A 22,463-nucleotide genomic window follows, 5' to 3' on the forward strand; every position below is an offset into this window, starting at 1 on the left:
TGGATCTTTGCATGTGTGGCTGTCTCTCTTTTAAGTACTTATCTAAATCTGATCAAGCTCCCTTGGTTAGACTCCATTCCTTCTTTCTGAATCCTGAGCAAATGTCTGCAAGATGTTCTGAAACACGGTACCTCTGTACCATCTCTTTCTCCGTGAAAACTCCAACACATTATGATAATTTGCTTATTTACTCACTATTCCCTTCAGCCCCATCCTCTCAATTCTTGACTTCTTGAAGATTAGGGCCTGTTTCTTTCTTCTCTACAATTTCCAGTGCTCGGGATGGTACCTGGTTCAACCCTGGGATTAAGCAAATGTTTACTGGGTAAACCATTTCTAAGCCTTAGAATTATTTCTTTATTTGCTTTTGCAGTCTGAATTTTTTAAAAAATTTGAAAACCTCAACTAGGGAAAACATGCTTTAATTTCATGAAATGGATTTCTTTAAGACTTTGCCACAGTGACATATTCTTTAAATTATTTCTTAAGATTTCTTTTGCAGCCAACTAAAACATTATTAATAGGTTTAACCTTGAAGTGACTGCCAAACTGTATTTTTTCTACTTAAATTAACATGCTGTTCAGAACACAGCAACTGGGGGGTATAGCTCAGTGGTAGAACATTTGACTGCAGGACACAGCAAGTACAGTTCAACAATAAATGACTTCAATGCAAAAAACAAATGTAATTCTGAGAACAAAATTAGAAATTGTGCAAAAATTTTGGGGGAGACTGTTAGATGTAGTTTGGAAACAACTAGAAGAATAAAGGAGTAAGAGAACACCTTTTTTTCCTTTCTCTTTTTTAATGAAAACCATGCACAAAGTTTGACAACAATTTAGGAAAAGGCAAATTCCAGAGACTGAGGTAGTTTCCAGGGTTTTTTGGTTTTTTTTACTCTATTATTTGGTCTACATATGCATATATTTTAAGATCAGTTCTGTTTGCTATTAAAATGTTAGTTCTAATAAATGTGCTACTGGCTTATACAGTTGGTGTCTTTCTAATGAGAAATCCAGCACTCCTACACCCAGATGATACATAAACATTTCTCATGTTTACATATCCCATATAGTATATGTAATACTGTATAAAAAGATAGAAAAACCCCACCTTACAAATGGTCAAAATTGTGGTTTTTCAATCAAATTACAATTGTGATTCCCTTGTCTTAGGATACTTTTTAAAAAGTGACTGACAGGTATGAAAGTTTTCCACATATTTATTACATAGTCAGAGCTCTTTATCCTTAGAATTTAATATCCGAGGAGACAAAATTAAAATAGAAAAATTTTCTCATCATCATGACATTTATTAAATCAATCTCAAGTATGTATACCCTGCTGAGCTTTGGTTTAAGGCTTTCACACATGCAAATCTACTTTCAAGGAATCCTCTTCGATGTGGATTTTACAATGATTAGTAAGGGATGACCTCTGGCTGAACAGTTTCCCACATGCATTACATTCATAGGGTTTCTCGCCAGTATGAATTCTCTGATGTGCAATAAGTGATGAGCTCTGTCTAAAAGTCTTCCCACACGTGTTACATTCGAAGGGTTTTTCTCCTGTGTGAATCCTTTGATGTTGAATAAGAGCTGCACTTTGGCCAAAAGAGATCCCACATTCCAGACACCGGTATGGTTTCTCTCCTGTGTGGATTCTCTGATGATTGCTAAGGGATGAGTTACACCTGAATGTTTTCCCACACTCATTGCATTTGTAGGGTCTTTCTCCGGTATGCATCCTCTGATGCTGAATGAGAGCTGAACTCTGTCGGAAGGCTTTCCCACACACTTTGCATTTACATGGTTTCTCTCCAGTGTGAATTCTTTCATGAATGATAAGCGTCGAGTGGGAACTTAAGGCTTTACCACACTCATTACAGTTATACAGTTTCTCACCGGTATGAATTATCCGGTGTCTGTTAAGTCGTGAAATAGAAGTAAAACCTTTTCCACATTCGTTACATCGATAGGGCTTTTCTCCAGTGTGAATTCTTTCGTGCTGGATAAGAGACGCGCTCTGACTGAAGGCTCTCCCACATTCACTGCACTTAAAAGGTTTCTCTCCCGTGTGAATCCTCTGATGATATCGAAGGGATGAGCTCGACTTAAAGGTGTTGCCGCATTCATTACATAAATAGGATTTCTTTCTGAGGTGAATTCTCTGACATCCGGGAAGGGATGTGCTGGCTGCCTTCCTACCTGGATTGTATCTATGGGGATTTTCTCCAGCGTGGATTTTTTGATGTATAAAAAGGCCAGACCTTCTGCTGAAGGATTTACCACATTCTTTACATCGATAGGATTTCTCCACAGTGTGGATTCTTAGATGTTTGCAGAGGGATGCACTGTGGCTGAAAGCTTTCCCACATTCTTTACAGATGTAGGGTTTCTCTCCAGTATGAGTTCTTTGATGCTGAATAAGAGCTGAACTTTGGCTGAAAGCTTTCAGACATTCCTTACATTTAAATAATTTCTCTCCAGTGTGGTTTTTCTGGTGTTTACGAAGGGAAGAATTGTGAATGAAGGCTTTTTCACATATATTACATTTATACCGCTTTTCTGCTGTTTTGATTTTTGGTTGGCTAAGTAAGTTTGAATTCTGCTTGAAGCTATTTCTTTGTATTTCATATTGTGAGGGTGTTTTTTCTCTAGCAACCCTCTGTTGCTTAACAAAGACTGATTTCAGGCTGAAACTTTGGCCGAAGTTGCTATTTTTATGGCTTCTTTCTACAGGGAGGATTTTTGTATGGGTGATTGAAATTATTTGTAAGCTTTCATTTTTGTCCTTTTGTTTCTTTAATCTGTCTTCATATATGCAGGGTTTTTCTGATAGGAAACCCCAGGATTCATTCCTTTTGAGTCTTTTCCTTCTTAGCCCCTGAAATGATGAATCTTGGGTTTGAGTTGATTTTGTAGTTTTAGGACTGCTCTTACATCCTGAAAAAAAAAAAAAATCACTAATGATTCACACAATTGGCTGAGACTTAATGTGTAAAAAGAATAAATACTAATGATATTTAAATAAGGGTTTGCTTTCTGGCTAAAAGATACTAGCAAGAGGAAAAAATAGGAAAGTAACACATATAAAACAATAATGGATGAGGGCAGAAAGACTAGGGTAACTAAAAGAATAAAGGAAGCTCATTTAAGGAAGGCAACCAGAAGAATGAATGGGAAGACAGGATTATAAAAGTATGAATTAAGTACAGTCTGATATCCAAAGCCTATGACAGACTTTTACATTATTTATATGCCATTGTTCTCATTTATGTAATTGTTTCTAATGTTGAATGTCATTCCTCCTTTTTCTACATGCCAAACTCCTCTGTAGCCTTCAGACTCAGTCCCAATGTTAATTTCTCCATGTACCCTTTCATGAATCCAGCTCCAACAATCCATTGCCTTTATTATTACCACTTACTGTGGTACTTCACAAAGTAGGTACCTGAGGGGAACAACTGTGAGTATATTTAGAGACAGTGAGAAAGTCTTCAAAAAAACTCAGCACCACTGGCAGTAAAAACATTCAAGAAAATAAGAATTGACGGATACTTCCTCAATATGCTAAAATACATATAGTTTGGTCCTAAAACCAGTATCCTGTTTAATGAAGAAAGACTAGAAGCATTTCCGCTATGATCAAGAACAAGGGGTGGCCTAGCTGACTCAGTAGGTAGAGCATGTGACTTTTAATCTTGGGTTTGTGAGTCTATACTATGTTAGGTATAGAGTTTACTTAAAAATAAAATCTTTAAAAATAAAAAAGAATAAGACAAGGATGCCTATTGTTTTCACTTCTATTCAACATTCCTAGTAGATGCCTTCATCAATTCAGTTACATAAGAAAAACCAATTAGATGCACAAGGATGAGTAAAGAGGAAATGAGGAAATAAACCTACCTCTATTTGCTGGTGTTATAATACCCTATCTACATAACTCCAGAAAATCAATGATAAAACTTGATCAGTGATGTAGCAGATACAAAATTAACATGCTGAAGTCAATAATCTTCATTGACACTAACAAAGAATTGGAGGAATGAATTTACAACAAATATAAAAAAAACTTATACGAGGAAAATTTTAAATAGCCCTGAATGATATTAAAGTATACCTAAACAAATGGAACAACCACTCCTATTCTTGGATAGAACCACTCAATGTTACAAAAATATAATGATATTTTAAAGAAAGTACGTAAAGATATTTTAAGTCCTATTAGAGGTCAGGATTTTTTAACCTCAGCTTACATTTGAGGACAGATAATTCTTTGGTGTTGGGCTGCCCTTTGCATCAGCACCTACCCTTTCTACCACTCCTGCCCTTCCTCAAGTTGTGACAATCCAGTGTTTCAAATTTGTGTGTGTGTGTGTGTGTATGCTTAAAGTTTTCATAATAAACTAAAAACTAAATCTTCTTCCACTTTTCTGTCATTCCTTGCATAAGAGTGAGTGAATTAATCCTTTTCCTCTTAAAGATCATATCTAATGGGGCGCCTGGGTGGCTCAGTGGTTTAAGCTGCTGCCTTTGGCTCAGGTCATGATCTCAGGGTCCTGGGATCGAGTCCCACATCAGGCTGTCTGCTCAGCAGGGAGCCTGCTTCCCTCTCACTCTCTCTGTCTGCCTCTCTGCCTACTTATGATCTCTCTCTGTCAAATAAATAAATAAAATCTTTAAAAAAAAAAGATCATATCTAATAAGAGACTTGCAATTTTAAAAGGTTTCTGCACATGAATTTAAAAATGTCAATATACAAAGGGAAATATCTTTAAAAAAATATACTTCCTAAGTAAAAAATCAGAATACTTACAGAATGATAAAACTTAATGTTGAAATAGTAAATACCAAAGCTTTCTGGGTAACTGAAGACAATGGTAGGTGGATAATAAGCAAACTGTCAAACTTTACCAAATGATAAGAAATAACTTCATAACTGTGAGACTTCTTTTTTTGTTTGTTTATTAAAATTTTTATTTAAATTCTAGTTAACATATAGTGTAATATTGATTTCAGGAGTAGAATTTACATATAACACCCAGTGCTCATCATAACAAGTGCCCACCCATCACCTACTTCTAAGTGGTGATGGAAGGCTTTACCACACTCATTACTAGCTAATTGTGAGACTTCTATCCAAATCCTCCTCTTCGACATTACTTGAGAAAGAAGAAAGGAAATACCAAACCTTGTAAAATAAATGTGAGTCAAAAGAGTAATAAGTGGACATTAAGGAAGATGGCAGAGTAGGAAGCTCCAGGATTCTGTTTCCCCACCTAAGACAACAAATGAACTGGCAGAATCTGGCTGCTCCAATGATTTTGAAACTGTGGAATCTAACTGAAGGCTGGCAGCTTCTAGGGCAAAGCCTGGTTGATAAATTGTAGGTAGTTTCAGTCACTAGCCGCTACCCATGCCCCAGCCCCCAGCCCCATGGCAGGCAGCTATACTGACAGTCCTTAGGTGGCTTGCAGAAGCTAGGGTGAAAGAAGCCTTGTTCTTCAATTACTGTAGATCTGGGTTCTGACTGAGGATTATTGCTTTGGGTCGTGGAGGTACAGACACAAAGGCAACCTGCCATTGTTGTCCCACTGGCTGAAGCAGCTGCCAGGGGATTTAAGGGTCAGAGCCTGTCTTCCCCCTACCCTCTCCCACTCACATTTTACCTTTTTCCCACATTGGGGAATCATATATAAGTATAAGGACATCCAAAACTAACTGCATACATGGGAAATTTAGAGAGTCACCATACATGCCAAGGGAAAGGTAGAAGTTCAGAAAAGACATGAGAATACCTTTGGTCTATATCTCAGGCCGGTTCATGGCACAGAGACCCCTGACAACAATAAAAAATTAGTTATATGTAAAAATATATGTATTCATATATACAACTATCATTTTTCCCTGTTGTAAAGTGATTTTACTGAATTGATTTGGACATACTGTAGGTCAAATAATATTTTCCAAAGATAACAATTATGGACTTTTAAACTTGACATAAGATTAGTAGCCTCAACAGTATTAGTCATATTCCCTATCAACAACATGATAAAATAATTCAATTATGTAGAAATATAGAACTCTAGGCCTAGCTGGAAACTTAGAACTCACTTAGCATAATATTTTCATTTCATGAGAAAGCTAGACTCAAATATTAAGCAATTTATTCAAATTCAAATATCTTATAGTAATAAAGCTGGCCTGGAAGAGGCTTTACCAAATAACTAAAGTAGCCCTCTCTTTGTGAAAAGGAGGAAATATATGAGAAGGAAATCACTCTGGGGAAGGGGAAGAATCTAGTTCCCAGAGTTATGACATTATAAAATTCAAATGTCTAGTTGGGAACAAAAAATCAGAAGGCACACACACAAAAAAAGATAGGACTCATTCAGAGCAACAAAATAAATAGACAAAAAACATCTATGAGGAAGAAATAAAGGTGGATATACTACACAAAAACTTTTTTTTTAATTTTTCTTAAGATTTTATTTGACAGAAAGGCAGCAAGAGAGGGAACACAAGCAGGGGGGTGGGATAGGGAGAAGCAGGTTTCCTGCTGAGCAGGGAACTCAAGGGGGGACTCCATCCTGGGACCCTGGCATCATGACCTGAGCCAAAGGCAGATCCTTACTGACTGAGCCACCCAGGCACCCCACACAAAAACAACACTTTCCAAGATGCTCAGGAGAGCTAAAGAAAGATATGGGTAAAGCCCACAAAAATGATTTTTTTAATGAAATATCAATAAAGAGATAGAAAAATAGAAAACAAAGAAAGCAAAATGAAATTCTGGAGTTGAAAAGTATAATAACTGAAAATTTCACTAGTAAAGAAACTCAAAAATCAGATTTCAGCAGACAGAAAAATCAGTGTACTTGAAGATAAACCATATTAAAATTACTGAGTCTGAGGATGAACAACAAAAAATATTGAAGAAAGTGGAGAGATCCTAAGAGACCTGTGGGACATCATCAAGTGGACCAAAATAGCATTGTGGAAATCCCAAAAGTGAAGAGGAAAGAGGGGGGAAGGATCATTTGAAGACAATGGCTGAAAACTTCCCAAATTTGATGTGCGATATGAATCCACAAATTTAGGAAGCATAATGAACTCCAAAAAGAATAAAGTCAAAGAGACCAACAATGAGACATATTATCACCAAACTGTCAAAACCCAAAGCCAAAAAGAGAATATTGAAAGCAGCAAAAGAGAAACAAGACTTATAACATACAAAGGATCTTCATTAAGATTATCAGATTTCTCATCAAGAACTTTGCAAGCAAGCAAGACCTCAAAAAAAAAAAAAAAAAACCCTCAAAAGAGAATTCTCCATCTGGTAAACCATCCTTCAAAAATGATAAAGAGGGGCGCCTGGGGGGCTCAGTTGGTTAAGCCTCTGCCTTCAGCTAAGGTCATGATCCCAGGGTCCTGGGATTGAGCCCCACATCGTGGTTGCTGCTTAGCAGGGAGACCACTTCCCCTCCACCCCCACCTCTCTGCCTACTTGTGATCTCTGTCTGTCAAACAAATAAATAAAATCTTTAAAAAAAAAATCATTAGGCTGTGTTTTAAGGCACAGAATGTATAAGGCGATGAGGATGCAAGTATACAGAAGCAGAGATTTTATACATTATTTAATTTTTTTTTAATATTTTATTTATTTGACAGACAGAGATCACAAGTAGGCAGAGAGGCAGGCAGAGAGAGAGAGGAGGAAGCAGGCTCCCCACGGAGCAGAGAGCCCGATGCGGGGCTCGGCTCGATCCCAGGACCCTGGGATCATGACCTGAGCTGAAGGCAGAGGCTCTAACCCACTGAGCCACCCAGGCGCCCCGATTTTATACATTATTGTACTTAAGGTGGTATAAAATTCAAATCACAGTGTTATGAATTTTGGATGTTAAATATAATCCCATGGTAACCAAAAAGAAAATACCTACATAATATATATAAAAGAAAATTGGAGGGGAATTAAAATGTTTACCAACCAAACACAAATGGAAACAGTAATGCAGGAAATCAGAGACAAAGAGATAAAAGGTGTATAGAAAAAAAAAATAGCCAAATGGCAGAAATGAGTCCCTTATATCAGTAATTACTTCAAATTTAAATACATTAACTTAATTATCCAGTCAAAATACAGATATTGGCAGAATGGGGGGAAAACCCATAATCTAACCAAAGGCTGTCTATAAAAGACTGGCTTCTTTTCTTTTTTCTTTCTATTGAAGAATGATTAACATACAGCGTATCTAAGTTTCATATACAAAATAATGAGTTAGCAATTCTGTACATTACTCAGTGCTTATAAAATGGATATACTCTTGGGGGCTCCTGGGTGACTCAGTGGGTTAAGCCTCTGCCTCAGCTCATGTCATGATCTCAGTCAGGGTCCTGGGATTGAGCCCTGCATCCAGCTCTCTGCTCACAGGGAGCCTGCTTCCCTTCTCTCTCTGCCTGCCTCTATGCCTACTTGTGATCGCTCTCTCTCTGTCAAATAAATAAATAAAATCTTTTTAAAAAGGTAGGTACACTCTTGATCCTCTTTATCTCTTTCACCCCTCTTCCCACCCACCTCAACTACCAGTTTGTTCCATTCAGAGACTGTTTTTTGTTTGAATAAGAGATTCACTTTAGAGCCAAAGACACAAATAGGTTGAAAGTGAGATGACAGAAAGCTACTTCACGCAAATAGAAGCACCAAAAGAGAGCTGGACTGGCTATACTAGTATCAGACAAAATAAACTTTAGGAAACAAGTTATAAGAGACAAAGAAGGATGGTGTATAGTCATAAAAGGTTCAATTCAGCAAGAAGACATTAAAATCACAAACATTTACATACCTAATAACACATCCTCAAAACACATGAAGTAAAAATTTACAAAACTGAAGGGATAAATAGTTCTACCATTATAGTTGGAGACTTCAATGCCCTGCCCTTCAATAAGGAATAAAACAACCAGACAAGGGGCACCTGGGTGGCTCAGTCAGTTAAGCGTCTGCCTTCGGCTCAGGTCATGATCCCGGGGTCCTGGGATCGAGCCCCATATGGGCTTCCTGCTCAGCGGAGAGCCTGCTTCTCCCTCTCCAGCTCCCCTGTGCTTGTGTTCCCTCTCTCACTATCTCTCTGTCATAAATAAATAAAAATCTTTATTTTTTTATTTATTTTATTTTATTTATTAAAAAAAAAACAACCAACCAACCAGACGAAAAGAAGTAGTAAAGGACTTGAACAACACAATAAACCAACTGGAGCTAATGGATACATACAGAACCTGCTATCCATCAAAAACAGAGACAAACCGAAAAACAGACTTAACTACAGAGAACAAACGGATGGTTACCAGATTGGGGGGGGGGGGGGTGTGAAACAGTTGATGGGAATTAAAGAGTAAACTTCCCAAGATGAACACAGAAATGGAAAGAAGTGTTGAACCATTATATTGTACACCTGAAACTATTATAACACTGTCTGTGACCTATACTGGAATTTGAAAGGGAGGAAGGAAAAGAGAGAGAAAGAAACAAACAAACAAACAAAAATGGGCAAAGGGCTTAAATAGACATTTGCCTATAGGAGATATAACAGTGGCCAGTAAGCACATGAAAAGACCGCTCAACATCACTAATCAGTAAGGAAATATAAATCAAAAACCACCAGATACCACTTTAAATCTGTGAGTATGGCTATGGATAACAGAAAAAAAGGAAACCAGAAAATAACAAATACTGGCAAGGATGTGGAGACTTTGAAACCCCGCTCCATTGCTGGTGAGAATGTAAACTAATGTGGCCACAATGGAAAATGGTATAGCAGTTCCTCAGAAAGTTAAGTAGAGAATTACCAAGTGATCCAGCAATTCCACTCCAACGTACCCAAGAGAACCAAAAGCGTGACCCAAAGAGGTATTTGCACACCCATGTTTGGAGTAGCATTATTCACAAGATCCAGAAGATGGAAATCATCCAAATATCCAGACCAATGATAGACCATGTGTGGCGCAGACATGTAATGGATACTGTTCAGCCCTAAGACAATGGAATTCTGACAGATATACAATGTAGATGAACCTCAAAGACACGATATGGAGTGAAATAAGCCAGCCACAAAATGACAAGTGTCCTAAGATTCCAATTCTTTTTTTTTTTTAAGACTTTATTTATTTATTTGACAGACAGAGATCACAAGTAGGGAGAGAGGCAGGCAGAGTGAGAGAGGGAGGGAAGCAGGCTCCCTGCTGAGCCCAACATGGGGCTCCATCCCAGGACCCTGAGATCATGACCCAAGCTGAAGGCAGAGGCTTTAACCCACTGAGCCACCCAGGGACCCCTATAAGATTCCAATTCTATGAGGTTCCTAGGAGAGTAGAACACAGAGACAGAGAACAGGGATTTGCAGGGGACTGGAGACAGGTGGGTGGAGAATTAGTGTTTAGTGGGAAGAGAGTTTCAGGAAGGGATTAGAGAGGACTTCCGGGACCTGGATGGTGGGGATGGTTGCACGGCCTTGTGAATGAGCTGAATGCCACTAAACTGTACACTTAAAAACAGTCAAAATGGCAAATTTTATGTTACTTGTGTTTTACCATAATAAAAAATTATGAGGGGACAATAAGAAGTTTGGCAACACTAGATAAATTGGAACCTCCGTGCCTGCATAGCGGGTGGGAAGGTGAAAGTACAGTTGCTTTGGAAAATTCTGTGGTGGGAGCTCCAAAGGGAAAGAGGGCTCTGCACCTTTTCCTCAAAGCATTTCTTTGAGAAAATTTGCATTTCTAAATCCTTCCTCTGTGCTTTTGATATGAAATGTATATAAACCGGGAACATAATAACTTAAGGATGTTCTTGGTTGTTAAGCAGGCTCCACCGGGTGCAGAGCCCAGTGTGGGGCTTGAACTCACAACCCAGAGAGCCAGAGCTTGGCTGAGAACAAGAGTCGGATGGTTAACTGCTTAACCAACTAAGCCACCCAGGCCCCCACCAAGGATGTTTTTCTTAAGCTCCTGGGAGCCATCTCTTTGAAATGTAAACATCAAGAAGAAAGCCAGGAGAGGTTTTCTGAAGGGAAGTGAGGTGGCCTGATTTACCTTTTAATAGAGCATTCTTGCAGCTACGGGTACAGAGGTTGATGGCAGGAGGGAGGTGCAGGGCCAGCAAGGGTACTGCTGGGGAGAGGAGCAGGGGACAAGGACAAGACTGACCAAACACAGTAGAGGCGCCTATGAGTACCCGCTCTCCACTTTCACCTCCTCAGAGATTCCTTCTTTAAACCCCCGCCTGCTGCATCGCTGGGCTGCTAAGGGCAGCACCTTTGTGTCAGTTAGAAAAAGAGGCCCCACTCTCTGTGTGGGGGCAGCACCCAGGGACCCCTCCACTGACCACATGGCCGGGGTTCAGTCCCCCCCACCAGGCTTCTTGCGCTGAGACAACAAAGGAGGAGAAAGTAACAGGTAAGAAAAGCCATTTTCACTGGAAGGTAACGGTTTACCCAGATCATCCCTGCATTTTAAATTTTAGATTTCAGGACTATTTCTGCATTCGGGCATAGAGCTAACTCATGATGTACCGGCTGGTTTAATCACCTCATTACAACTCTTCCGGCAGAGCCCCCCCCCCCCCCCCCCCCCCCCCGCAGGTGTGCTCCCTTCTCAGCAAGAGACTCAGAGGAAGCACACACCCTCCTGCCAGCACCTTCCACCTCTCACTTCCAACATCCCCCCATGACCCTTTGTTTTTCTGTTTTTCCTGTTTGTGAATAGTTTTGAAATTTAAAAAGAAAGGTTGGAGGCGGACATTGGGAGGCCGCTAGAGGAGTCCACCCTTGAGCACGGGCTTTTTAGTCACTGGCTGCGTGAGGGTCAGGTTTCCGGTCTGATCCAGAGTTAACCACCTGAGCTACTTCCAGAACACCCCATCCTTCACTTGCGCTTAGGGGGAAGCCAGCTGCACTCCGGAGGGAAGCCATTCCGAGGCTGCATTAGTCCCGGCAGATGGAGATTCACCAGGGGTGCTGGACAGACAGACAGACACACACATGCAGGCACTCCCAGGGTGACTGCCATCTCTGCGGAAGGAGAGAAGGTGCATCCTGTCCAGGGACGTGCACATACCGGTCGGCTGCGCTGTCCTTCCTTCCTCCCAGTGCCCGCCTGTGGTCTGCCCTCAGGTACAAGTCCCCTGCCCCGAGGAGGAGGGTGCTGAGGACTCCAGCCCCGTTGCCCAGGGGCCCAGCACCTCTCAGCACAGCTCCAGACTCCAAACTCTGGTCACACTTTTACTCCCCAGAACCTACCGATGACTCGCTTCACTCAGAGAGATGCGTTCCTGGATGGGAGGCTCCCGAGGCTTGGGGAAAGGGACAGAGCCTTCCTTCTCTTCCTCTGATCTTTTCTGCCACACTCAGCCCAGACGCCCTGCCGAGCCCCGGTTGATTCACGGACGCCTGCCTGCTCTGGGCACTTGGTGGCAGCCTCTACCCACTTCTCAGACTTCGTGTCTTTCTCCCGAACCAGAGTAAGATAGACAGATAGACACACAGGTGGTTCCTACAGCAGAAACCTCAAAGTATGGTGGGAAGAAGCCTTGGCCTGGGGGCTTGGGGAGGGAAAGCGCCTGGCCTGCATCTCCTGTGCGGGGCTCACGGATTGAGGGGCCATTACTGACGCATCTGGACCCGACAACAGTGGGGAGGAGCCCCCACTTCCATGCCAACAGACCCCCCATGGCCTGCAAGCTGCTCTCAGCAGTGTACTCCTGGGGCCCTGGTTAGACTACTTCCCAGTCCCCAGGTGCCCGGCCTGGCTCTCAGACACAGACCAGATCCTGTGTCCAGGCTCCCCCTGCTGGGTGGGATCTGGTCCCTGCGGCGCTGTCCTGGCTCCCGGCAGCACCCGCTGGCTTCCTTCCTCTGGAATCAGGTGGACCTTTCCTGTGGCTAGACCCGGCTCCACATCCTCGGATCCCACCTCCTCGGGAAGCCTCTGCCCACACCGCCCTTCTGCTGCGCACCCTCACACACTCTGCAGCCATCCTATGGGGTCATAGGATCACACACCCTGTGTGCTCAGTGCACCATCACCTGTCTCCCCATCCAACCGTGACCTCCAGCCGGCAAAACCTGCGTCTTTCTGTCCAATGTCGCATGGCCAGTGCCCAGCACAGAGCTCACGCACCGTCCATTAGGGGACAGGAAAGTAGGGGATGGGGGTTCCAACCTGGATCCTCCGAACTCATCAGCTCTGTCCCCAGCTTCCCTGTCAGCTGCCTCTCCCGTTTCTCTCCTCTGATGACTTCTCAGGCTCAGCCAGAGTCTTCTTTCCTAAGCCACCTTGTAAATGGTGAGGTTTCCTGGGATTCTGTCCTCTGCTCTGTGCCCTCGCCTGGTCAACTCAAGGCATCAAATGCCACCTTTGTACCAAGGGCTCCCTGACCTGCCTTTGGAGTTCCCAGAGACCTGGTACGCTGTCCACCAGCATCTCTCCCCAGGCATTCCACTCGCTCCCCAGTGAGACCCATCCCACAGCAAACTCGCCCTACACCCTTAACAAGGGGACCCCTCTTCCTCCCTCCGGACCCCAGTGTCCACGCCTTTGTCCAGACCCTAGAAACATCTCGCCTACCTTACTGCAAGGTGTCTGGGAAGATTCCCCATCAGCTTTTCTGTCACTTTCAATCTATCCCCCACCATGCCCCAAAGGGACCATTCTTATTAAACTCAAATTACGTAAGGATTTCATCAATCTATTTGCTACGAAATGTTAAGATTACATACAACTAAAGCCTCTTTGGTCCTGCCCCTTCTCAATCCCATTCCACGTGGAGCTCCTGGCACCAGCTCAGGTGTGTTCCCCAGCCTTTCTGTCTGCACGTCCGCACACATTACACACGCACACAGCCACGTCATCTCTCTTCAGCATCAACGGTGACACAGCAGTAGCTGCCCCTGCCCCACGCCAGCTCTGTCCACACCAGCTGCTCTTGTCTCCGACAGTGGCCCTCGATGCCAGCGCGGGGACTTGCTCCAGCTTTTCCAGCCATGTCCTTACCAGAGGACATTTACACTGTTTCACATTTACGTCAAATTTTCTAAAATACCCAGAACTCCAGTCTTCTGCTGAAAGTCCTTCATTTCCATGGGACGGTCCCATGGCCAAGACTCTTGTCAAAGCCCAGTGTAACGCAGCTTTGCAGCTTTCTGACACCCTTTCCTTCCTCGGCTCCTTCTCTCACATACCCTGAGCCTCCGTCAGACTGATTCTCTGCCATTCCTTAAATACACTGTTTGCTGACTGAATCCGCGATGTGCAGCCCTCCTCTGAAAACAGGGAAGAATAAGAAGAGCTCCCGAGAGATTCATTTGGGAAGTGATTACCAGAGAGTAAGAGGAAGCTCGTGTCTGGGGCCTGACTGTCCCCTCTCTGCCACTTCTCCAGGACAGAGGCCCCAGAGAAACCTTCCTGACCGACATCTCCGAGCCGCAGCATTCACTTACCCCCAGACTGCTGCCCGCGCCCGTTCCCCGCCACTCGGTCCCACCCACTCACCTAGAGAGGGGCCTCCAGGACTTTCTTTCTCTACCTTCCAGGGATCTTCTCCTTGCTGCAACAGGGAGATCACTCTTGGTTTGGAAAACAGGAGTCCTGCTCAGAAACAGGAAAAAAGAAAAGAGAAAGATAAGACTTGGTTTTCTTTTGACTCAAAGATGTATCATGGATCTGAATGGAAAACACGGAATGGTACAAAGAGCTCCGGTGGGATGCTCCAGCCGTGCCCCTGGGACGGGAGGGCGTGTGTGAGAGGAAAGGCAAGGGGCCTGAAGGGCGTGGCTGTGTAGGAAGTAGCTGCAGGTTAGAGACGCCGGATACACAGGCAGCTCCAATTAGTAGAGTACCAATGGCTTTCCATGGAAGAGGGAACACGTTAGATTTACAGACTAAATGTTTGTAAAAAGGTACCCATACCATGTGCCCTGTTTAAAATGAGAAAGCACCATCTGACTCCCTTTCAAAGATGGATTATACACGTTCATCAGGCTGGAAGGGAGAATTGGGAAAGGCTGGCGGCAGGGTAATGAAGACGGTTGAGGGATGCTTTCTGCTGTGAGCTGAGCAAACAAATCACAGAAAATCACTGCAGGAAAATGTTGCCTAACTATGAGGGAATTTCTAACATAAAGTATGTCAACTGTCGATGTGTGGGACAAACCCACGCCTATAGGGGGAAAGAAGCTTTAAATACTTATTTATTTACAATGTGCACAATCCCAAGGCCAAATTCAGCTGAAAGTTCCTGATGCCCCCACAGCTTTTATGTAGGAAAGCAGGTGCTGACTTATGCTACTGTCTGAATTTTTCATCTGCAGGGAAAATTCCCTTACCCAGTGAGACCAGGTTACTGTAGTTCTCCAGCATCACTTCCTGGTACACGTTTCTCTGAGAAGGACCCAGCTTCCTCCACTCTTCCCGTGTAAAGAGCACAGCCACATCCTCGAAGGTCACCGACACCTGTAATGACAAGCCATCCCAGCTCACCCAGGACCTCCCATCGCCCAGGGTAAAGGTGGTGTCAGTTGAGGGGAGGATGGGCTGCATGAAAGGCTTCAGGTGTTATTCTGGTTTCTGAAGGTTTCAGGTCATTTCTTGTTCAATGAACCATTGGCCAGTGACGAATACATACTGAGCAGCATAAAGTCTTACCCAGGCCCTGTGTTAACCACTATAAGGAGATGCAGGGAGGAATTAAGACCACTGGAGTGTTAATTAGAATAATCTTGCTGATGGGGATTTGATAATACATATTAAAATCTTTAAAATGTGTTTATTCTTTAACTCACCAATTATTACATTTCTACTATAATGAGCAGTACACATAGAGCATTTATCATGGTTTTAGTAATACCAAAAAAATGAGAAACAAGCTAGGTCATCACGGATGATGAAGGGCAGGGTCACTAACAGAAGGCACTCTCTGAGTGCTCACTGAAGCTGGAGGACAGAAATAATGGAAACGGAAATCTCTCTCTTCTCCCGAATGCTTTACACGGGCCAGGTACAATCCCCAGAGCTTTCTATTGATCTTTTTTTTTCTAATTCAGTTACCTATTGATCTTTAATATAATCTTTATCTAAAAGTCACAACAACCGTAAGAGAAGATATTATCACTGTCTCCATTTACATGACGGAAAACAGCCACGGAGAGGATAAATTTGCCTGAAGTCTCACAACTAGTCAGTGAGAGACCTGGGATTCCAGTCCAGGTACATGTCCAAGGCTCCATTCTTAACTGCAAAAATGACTCCTACAACCTATCACATAGAGCTATTAAATAAATGAGATAATCCATACAATGTAATTAATACCATGTCAGGGGCCTACCAAAGCTTCAGATGTTAGCTATTGTCAAATCAATATAAAATACTATGCAACCAGTGCAACTGATGGTTAGGTCAATATCTGTTAAAAAGACATCCATGATCATGTTAAATACAAATATTTATATTTGTTATATATCGCTGCGTAGTTTGTACTCATTTCTGATAAAAGTTATATATATATATATACATATATATGTATATGTATATATATTTGAATGATGCTGAGAGATATACAACAAATAATTGACAGTAATTATCTCCAGATGATGGGGTTAAGGGTGATTCTACTTTCTTTTGAATATATGAAAAAAATATATACAAATGACCCTTGAACAAGGAGGGGGTTAGGGGCCCTGACTTCACACACAGTCGAAAATCTATAACTTTGGACTCCCCCAAAACATTACTAATAATAGCCTACTGTAGACTGGAAGACTTCCCGATAAAGTAAACAGTCGATAAACACATATTCTGCATGTTATATGTATTATGTACTATATTCTTACACTAAAATAAGCTAAAGAAAAGAAAATGTTATTGAGAAAATCATAAGGGGCGCCTTGGTGGCTCAGTCGGTTAAGTCTCTGACTCTTGATTTCCGCTCAGGTCATGCTCTCAGGGTCATGGGATCGAGCCCCGCATCATGCTCTGTGCTCAGCACAGAATCTCCTTGAGATTCTATCTCTCTTCTCTGTCTCCACTCATCTACTTGTGCTGTCTCTCTCCCAAACAATAAACCAAAAAAGAAGCATAAGAGAAATACATTTACAGTCCTCTACTGTATTGACCGAAAAAAATCCATGTGTAACGGGACCTGCCCAGTTCAAGGCAGGTCCTTGTGTTGCTCAAGGGTCAACTCTACACACACACACACACACACACACACACACACACACACGTATCTACACGTCTATGCATACATATGTGCATATTTTATTCTCTACAATGTTTACCATGATTATAAAATATCTTTATGGTAAGAAAAACATTGAATTATTTACATATTGGGAAGGAATATAAGAAATAATTTTTGCTTTCAAAGAATTTACAATCCAGCTGGCAGACAAGATAAACACATTGGATCCATGAAAGAAGAATGTGTACCTGGGCAGGACTGTATACCATCTCCCAGCTCTATCCTCATTTTAGAGATAAGGACCAGAAGGTCCAGGACAGTCAAGACCACAGGCCACCTACTTAACCAGCGGCAGAGGCAGGACAATAATTAAAGTCTTCCGTTAAGCCAGCACTTGGTATATTCTCTCTCTGGTCTTAAACGCCCATTGCAGGGCTTTACCCACAAGCCCATGCAGTAGGGGCACATGGGAGCAGGTGAGGTTAGGGAAAATGCCACATGCGTTCACTCCCCTGCAGGGATGGAGAAGATTCTGGGCAAAAGAGCAAGGTCAGTCTGTGGGAACTGGAGGGGAAAGCTTTAGAAATATGCACTGGCCAGTCCCAGCCTGAAGACCAACCACCACTGCGCTTCACAGGCCCCAAAGCAACACAACAGTGGAGAAAGAGCTCTGGGTTTGGGGCTGCCCTGGGATCCGAGAAAGGCACCAGGGGAATGGCTGCACAGTGACGAGCCTGGACCCAGAGACCAGACACACTGGGGTTTGAATTCAGGTTACTGGATGTCTCTGAGCCTCAAGTTTGCTAGTGTGAAACACGGGGATAATCATTGCTGCGCCAGCGTGGGCATGAAAACAAAGGCCACGCCCTCAGGCAGATGCCCAACACTGTGACTGTCAGATGCAAATGAGCAGTGAAAGGACAAGTCCCAGCAACACGGTCCAGCAGGTCCCATCTGTCGGCATGAGTGTATCATCACTTCAGTAAGACCATCCGGCTCCCACAACCACCCCTTGTCGGGTGTCTGCTAATGCCCAGCCCTGATACAAACACTTCCTGTGCACTGACTCGCGTGACCCTCTCACATGCCCCATGAGGTCGGCATGTTTGTTATTCCCATTGTCCAGGTGAGGAAACGGGCAGATCTGTCCAGGGTCCACAAAAAGTAACCAAGGAGATGGGTTCAGATGGGTTCAAGCCCAGCAGTCTGGCTTCAAGCCCCACTTCCTACCCACTGGAGACCCTGCCTCTCCACTCCTGATATCCTGATATCCTGGATATCCTGATATCCTGTACACCCCTCCCTGCTCCCTCCTGAGGAGTCTTCTCTCTGCCCTTGGAGTCCAGAGATCTCTCCAGCTGCGTCCCCTCCAACACAGCTATTCCTTGTTCAGGCACTGGCTCACCTGGACCGGGTCCCTCCCCCATTTCCAACAATGGAAGGATGAAAATGGCAGGTCCAGAACAGTTTTCAAGAGAGTACAGAAATAAGGCACGTGATCCACAAAGTAAAGAGGGAGAAAAAACTGACAATGATGGGTTGGAGAAGGGAGGTTATCCTTAAAAAAAAAAAAAAAAAAAAACCCAAGGGTAGGGAGGGAGACCAGGGCGAGCCAAGGAAGCAGGGCCAGAAAGGTGCTGCTGTGTGTGTGTGTGTGTGTGTGTGTGTGTGTGTGTGTGTGTGTGTGTGTGTTTCTGTCCCCATGTGGCATCTCACCTATCAAGTTAGTAATCATACACTGAATTGAGATTAATGAATAAAAAGAAGTGTCTGGGAGCGCCTGGGTGGTTCAGTGGGTTAAAGCCTCTGCCTTCAGCTCAGGTCATGATGTCAGGGTCCTGGGATCGAGCCCCACATCGGGCTCTCTGCTCGGTGGTGAGCCTGCTCCCCCCACCCCCACGCCCCCCACACCCCGCCTGCCTCTCTGCCTACTTGTGATCTCTGTCAAATAAATAAATAAAATCTTTAAAAAAAAAAAAGAAAAAAGAAGTGTCTGTTAGGAAAAGAAAAGAGAAACACTAGACATGGATTGGCAGGGAGGAGGCAAACATTCCCTACAGAATCCACTCCCCCTGGGTGGATCGACTCTTGAAGGAGGAAAGGGCTTGGGTTCCAGGTCCTGCAGAAGACTGCATGCAGCAGAGAACTTCAGTTGAGAATTAAAAAAAAAAAAAAAAAAAAAAAAAAAAAAATGTTTCTAAGACCAAAGATGTCAATGAACTCACATGAGACCTTGCTTCTCTTGGTCCAATAGCCATATCTTCTTTCTGGGCTCTGATGGGTGGAGTCTCCAGAAGGTAGATCTGAAAGAGGAAAAAGGGAGACAGGACAGAGAAGCCCCTTCTGCTTTCCACCCCCTGAGAATCACGAGCTCTGAAATTCTTTCACCACTTGAGAACTGAGGCCACGTGCCCTCAGGGAAGTCAGAAGGAGTTGGAGCTGGACAGGCCCAGAGACAAGAGCCAGCCCACAGTGGGCCGGGGCCCAACTCTAACCCCCTTTGGCTCAGAGAAAAAAGACCTAGGACTCCAGCTTCAGTAGCTGCAACAACTCACTGAACCTGCCCCAGGGGCCAGGCACGGCTCACATTGTTCAGTCCCGCGGCACAGCTGCCATTGTCCACGCCTATTTTACAGATCAGGAAACTGAGGGCAGAATGGGAGCCCCAGTGCACACAGTCAGTGAGGATGCACCGGGGTCCGTACAGCGCGCCTGCACAGCACCTGCTCTAACCTCACTGCCGGCAGGGGACAACTCTCCACCTCAAGCTGCACCCGCCCCCAACTCCTCCCCCTCCTGTCAAGGAATTTCCTTTCAGGTTTTTAGAGAAAAGTGCTTGGGAAACGGATGACAGCAGTTTTCCGATGGCGGCCTGAGGGGAGGGGGCGGTGGGGAGCCGGCAATTCATTTCCATCCGAAAACACATCTCTGCGCCTGCAGCCCGGGAAGGCAGTGGCGCCGGGGAGGGGTGGAAACACAGTTCCTCACGTTCACTGACAGCCGGGAGCAAATCCAAACGCCAGCAGGGACGTCAGGTATAGCGCCGGGCACGGGTCCGGAGGGAGTAGGGGGGTGACCAGGGCCTGGGCAGATGGGGACAAGTGCCCGACCTGCCGCGGTCAGGGGCACGTCCGCGGGACGGCTGGTGCGGTGGTACCAGCCCTTGGCCCCCACTGCGTGCTCCTACAAAGGCCCCGCTGGCTCGTCTCCGGCCTGTGCCCCGCGCTCCGGCGCGGGATGCTCCCAAGGCCGGGGTCCTCCCTCTGTCCCGCATTCCACCGACCTTCCGCCGCTCACCTCGCCCAGGCCTCGGGGTTCCGGGGTCTGCGCCTCCCGGCCGTGCTCCGCAGGCAGAGGCTCCGGCACTGCCCGGATGGACAGCAGCCCAGGGTCGGGACCCCTTCTCCGGGTCTCTAACCTCACTCGGCTGAACTCAGGCCGGGAGCCGCCGGCTGCAAAAGCCGGGTGTCCAGAGAGGCGGGGCAGGGGGCGAGTTAGGGACGGCCGCTAATGCCCCTGGGGAATGTAGTCCAGGCAAGAACCCACGCATTCTGGGAAGTGTAGTTCTCCGCTCTGGTCAGCTAGGCTGGGAGGAGCGGACCTGTCACGTGCAGAGTTCCCGCTTCCGGGCTCGTGGTCGCACCGCTTGCGCGGCGAGGGCTCTAGCTCCCGACTCTCTGTGAAGGAAATGGTTCGCTGAGGGCCGTGTCTTGTAGCTGTACATCGGCACAATGACAGTAAGGCAAGTAGACAATCGCCGAGAACAAACCTATTTCCCCTTCGGTCATTCAGCCAATATGTTTCAAACACCTTCTTGTGGCAAGCGCTGTCATAAGTGGTTGGGCAAAGGTCGTTGCTCTCAAGAATTTGGGGGGGGGGGAGTTGGTAGGAAGCACACAGTAAGCCATGGACATAATTCTGTGACATTTTAGAAGATAAGCGTTATGGGGAGAACAAAGGAAAGCAGGGTGGTGGCATGTGGGCGCGTTCAGAAGAATGAGTGGGGTCCCCTGGCAGCAGCCGGGGTGAAGGGAAGGGACATTCCAGGGGAGGAGAAGCCAATGGTTCTCTTTACTTCGTAATGGGAGCATGTCCCATTGGGGAGATTTTATAAATGGGGGGGGGGGGGAACGAAAGGAAAATGTACCCGATGCCACCGCCCAAAAGTGGTTAACGTTTTGGTGAACATCTGCTGCCGACCTGCTTTTAGCAAAATGGAATCTTGGAGATAGCAATTGTAACCGACTTTGGTTTTTTACCCCCCACATAGGAGTGTACCTTGGACATTTGAATTTGCCAGTAGATAACTCTCCCTCAGGAATGTTTTGAAGGGCTTCAGTGCCTTCCATTATGGCAAATTAAAATTTTTAAATATATTTAACTAAAATAGTTAAATAAACTGGTAGTTAAATATTTAAATAAGTTGATAGTTAAATAAGTTAAATAACAAAAATAAGTAGGCTTAATTTAATTAAAGCTTATTTAGCTATTTAACTATATCTTTAAGCTTATTTAATGTGTATTGTATATATACTGTTATATCTAGTTAAATATATTTAACTAAATTAAGCTTATTTAACATTTCTTGTTAGTTATGTTATTTCCAAGTTTTTGCTCCATTAATATTCTTGTAGCTACATCTTTGAAGATTATTTTCTTAGTTAAATTTCTTGAATTGAATGACTTTATCAAGGACTGGTGGCATGCTGAGCCCATTGCCTAGTTGCCTTCCTGGAAGCTTTTACAATTTTTATTTCCATAGCATTTGGTGATAATATGTGCTATGTCTAACACCCATGCTTACTCTGGGGTTTGTTTTGTTTTGTTTTTAATGCTTTATCTTTAAGCTTTTGTTTATTAAAGGGGCAAGTTTTTTATATCTAATTTTGAGTACTTGTGAATTTAAATATGATCTCATATTTATTGAGCCATTTAGATATTATCTGATTGCCTGTATCTTGCCTGTATATATACTTTATTGAAATGTTCAAAATTTTGGTCATCTTAAAATATTGCAAATGCATAATTTTTGTAAAGTGCTTTGTTGTTTACCTGATTGTGAAAATTATAAGAAATTTATACACAGTATGTGGAATGAAGAAATAGTAATAAACACTGATTACATCTATTCATATATACTATTATGTGTGCTTACACACAGTTGTGTGTATGAAACAAAAATAAGGTCATATTTTTCATACTTTTCAAAATGTGAAATATACAGAAAG

The 22,463-nt window shown here is 43.8% G+C and overlaps 1 protein-coding gene across 1 annotated transcript; it reads right to left on the reverse strand.

Moving 5' to 3' along the window:
• Positions 1-786: 786 nt before the first annotated feature.
• Positions 787-20,583, reverse strand: ZNF354B (zinc finger protein 354B). Its single transcript, XM_045999124.1, has 5 exons — positions 20,533-20,583; positions 19,461-19,538; positions 15,383-15,509; positions 14,550-14,645; positions 787-2,945 (listed from the first exon to the last, which is right to left on the reverse strand). The coding sequence occupies exons 2-5, from the start codon at positions 19,491-19,493 to the stop codon at positions 1,366-1,368; spliced, it is 1,836 nt and encodes a 611-aa protein (XP_045855080.1). The 5' UTR covers positions 19,494-19,538; positions 20,533-20,583; the 3' UTR covers positions 787-1,365.
• Between the last annotated feature and the right edge of the window lie 1,880 nt (positions 20,584-22,463).

Source organism: Meles meles, chromosome 3 (assembly GCF_922984935.1).
Source record: "Meles meles chromosome 3, mMelMel3.1 paternal haplotype, whole genome shotgun sequence".
In the NCBI taxonomy this organism is placed as follows: domain Eukaryota; kingdom Metazoa; phylum Chordata; class Mammalia; order Carnivora; family Mustelidae; genus Meles; species Meles meles.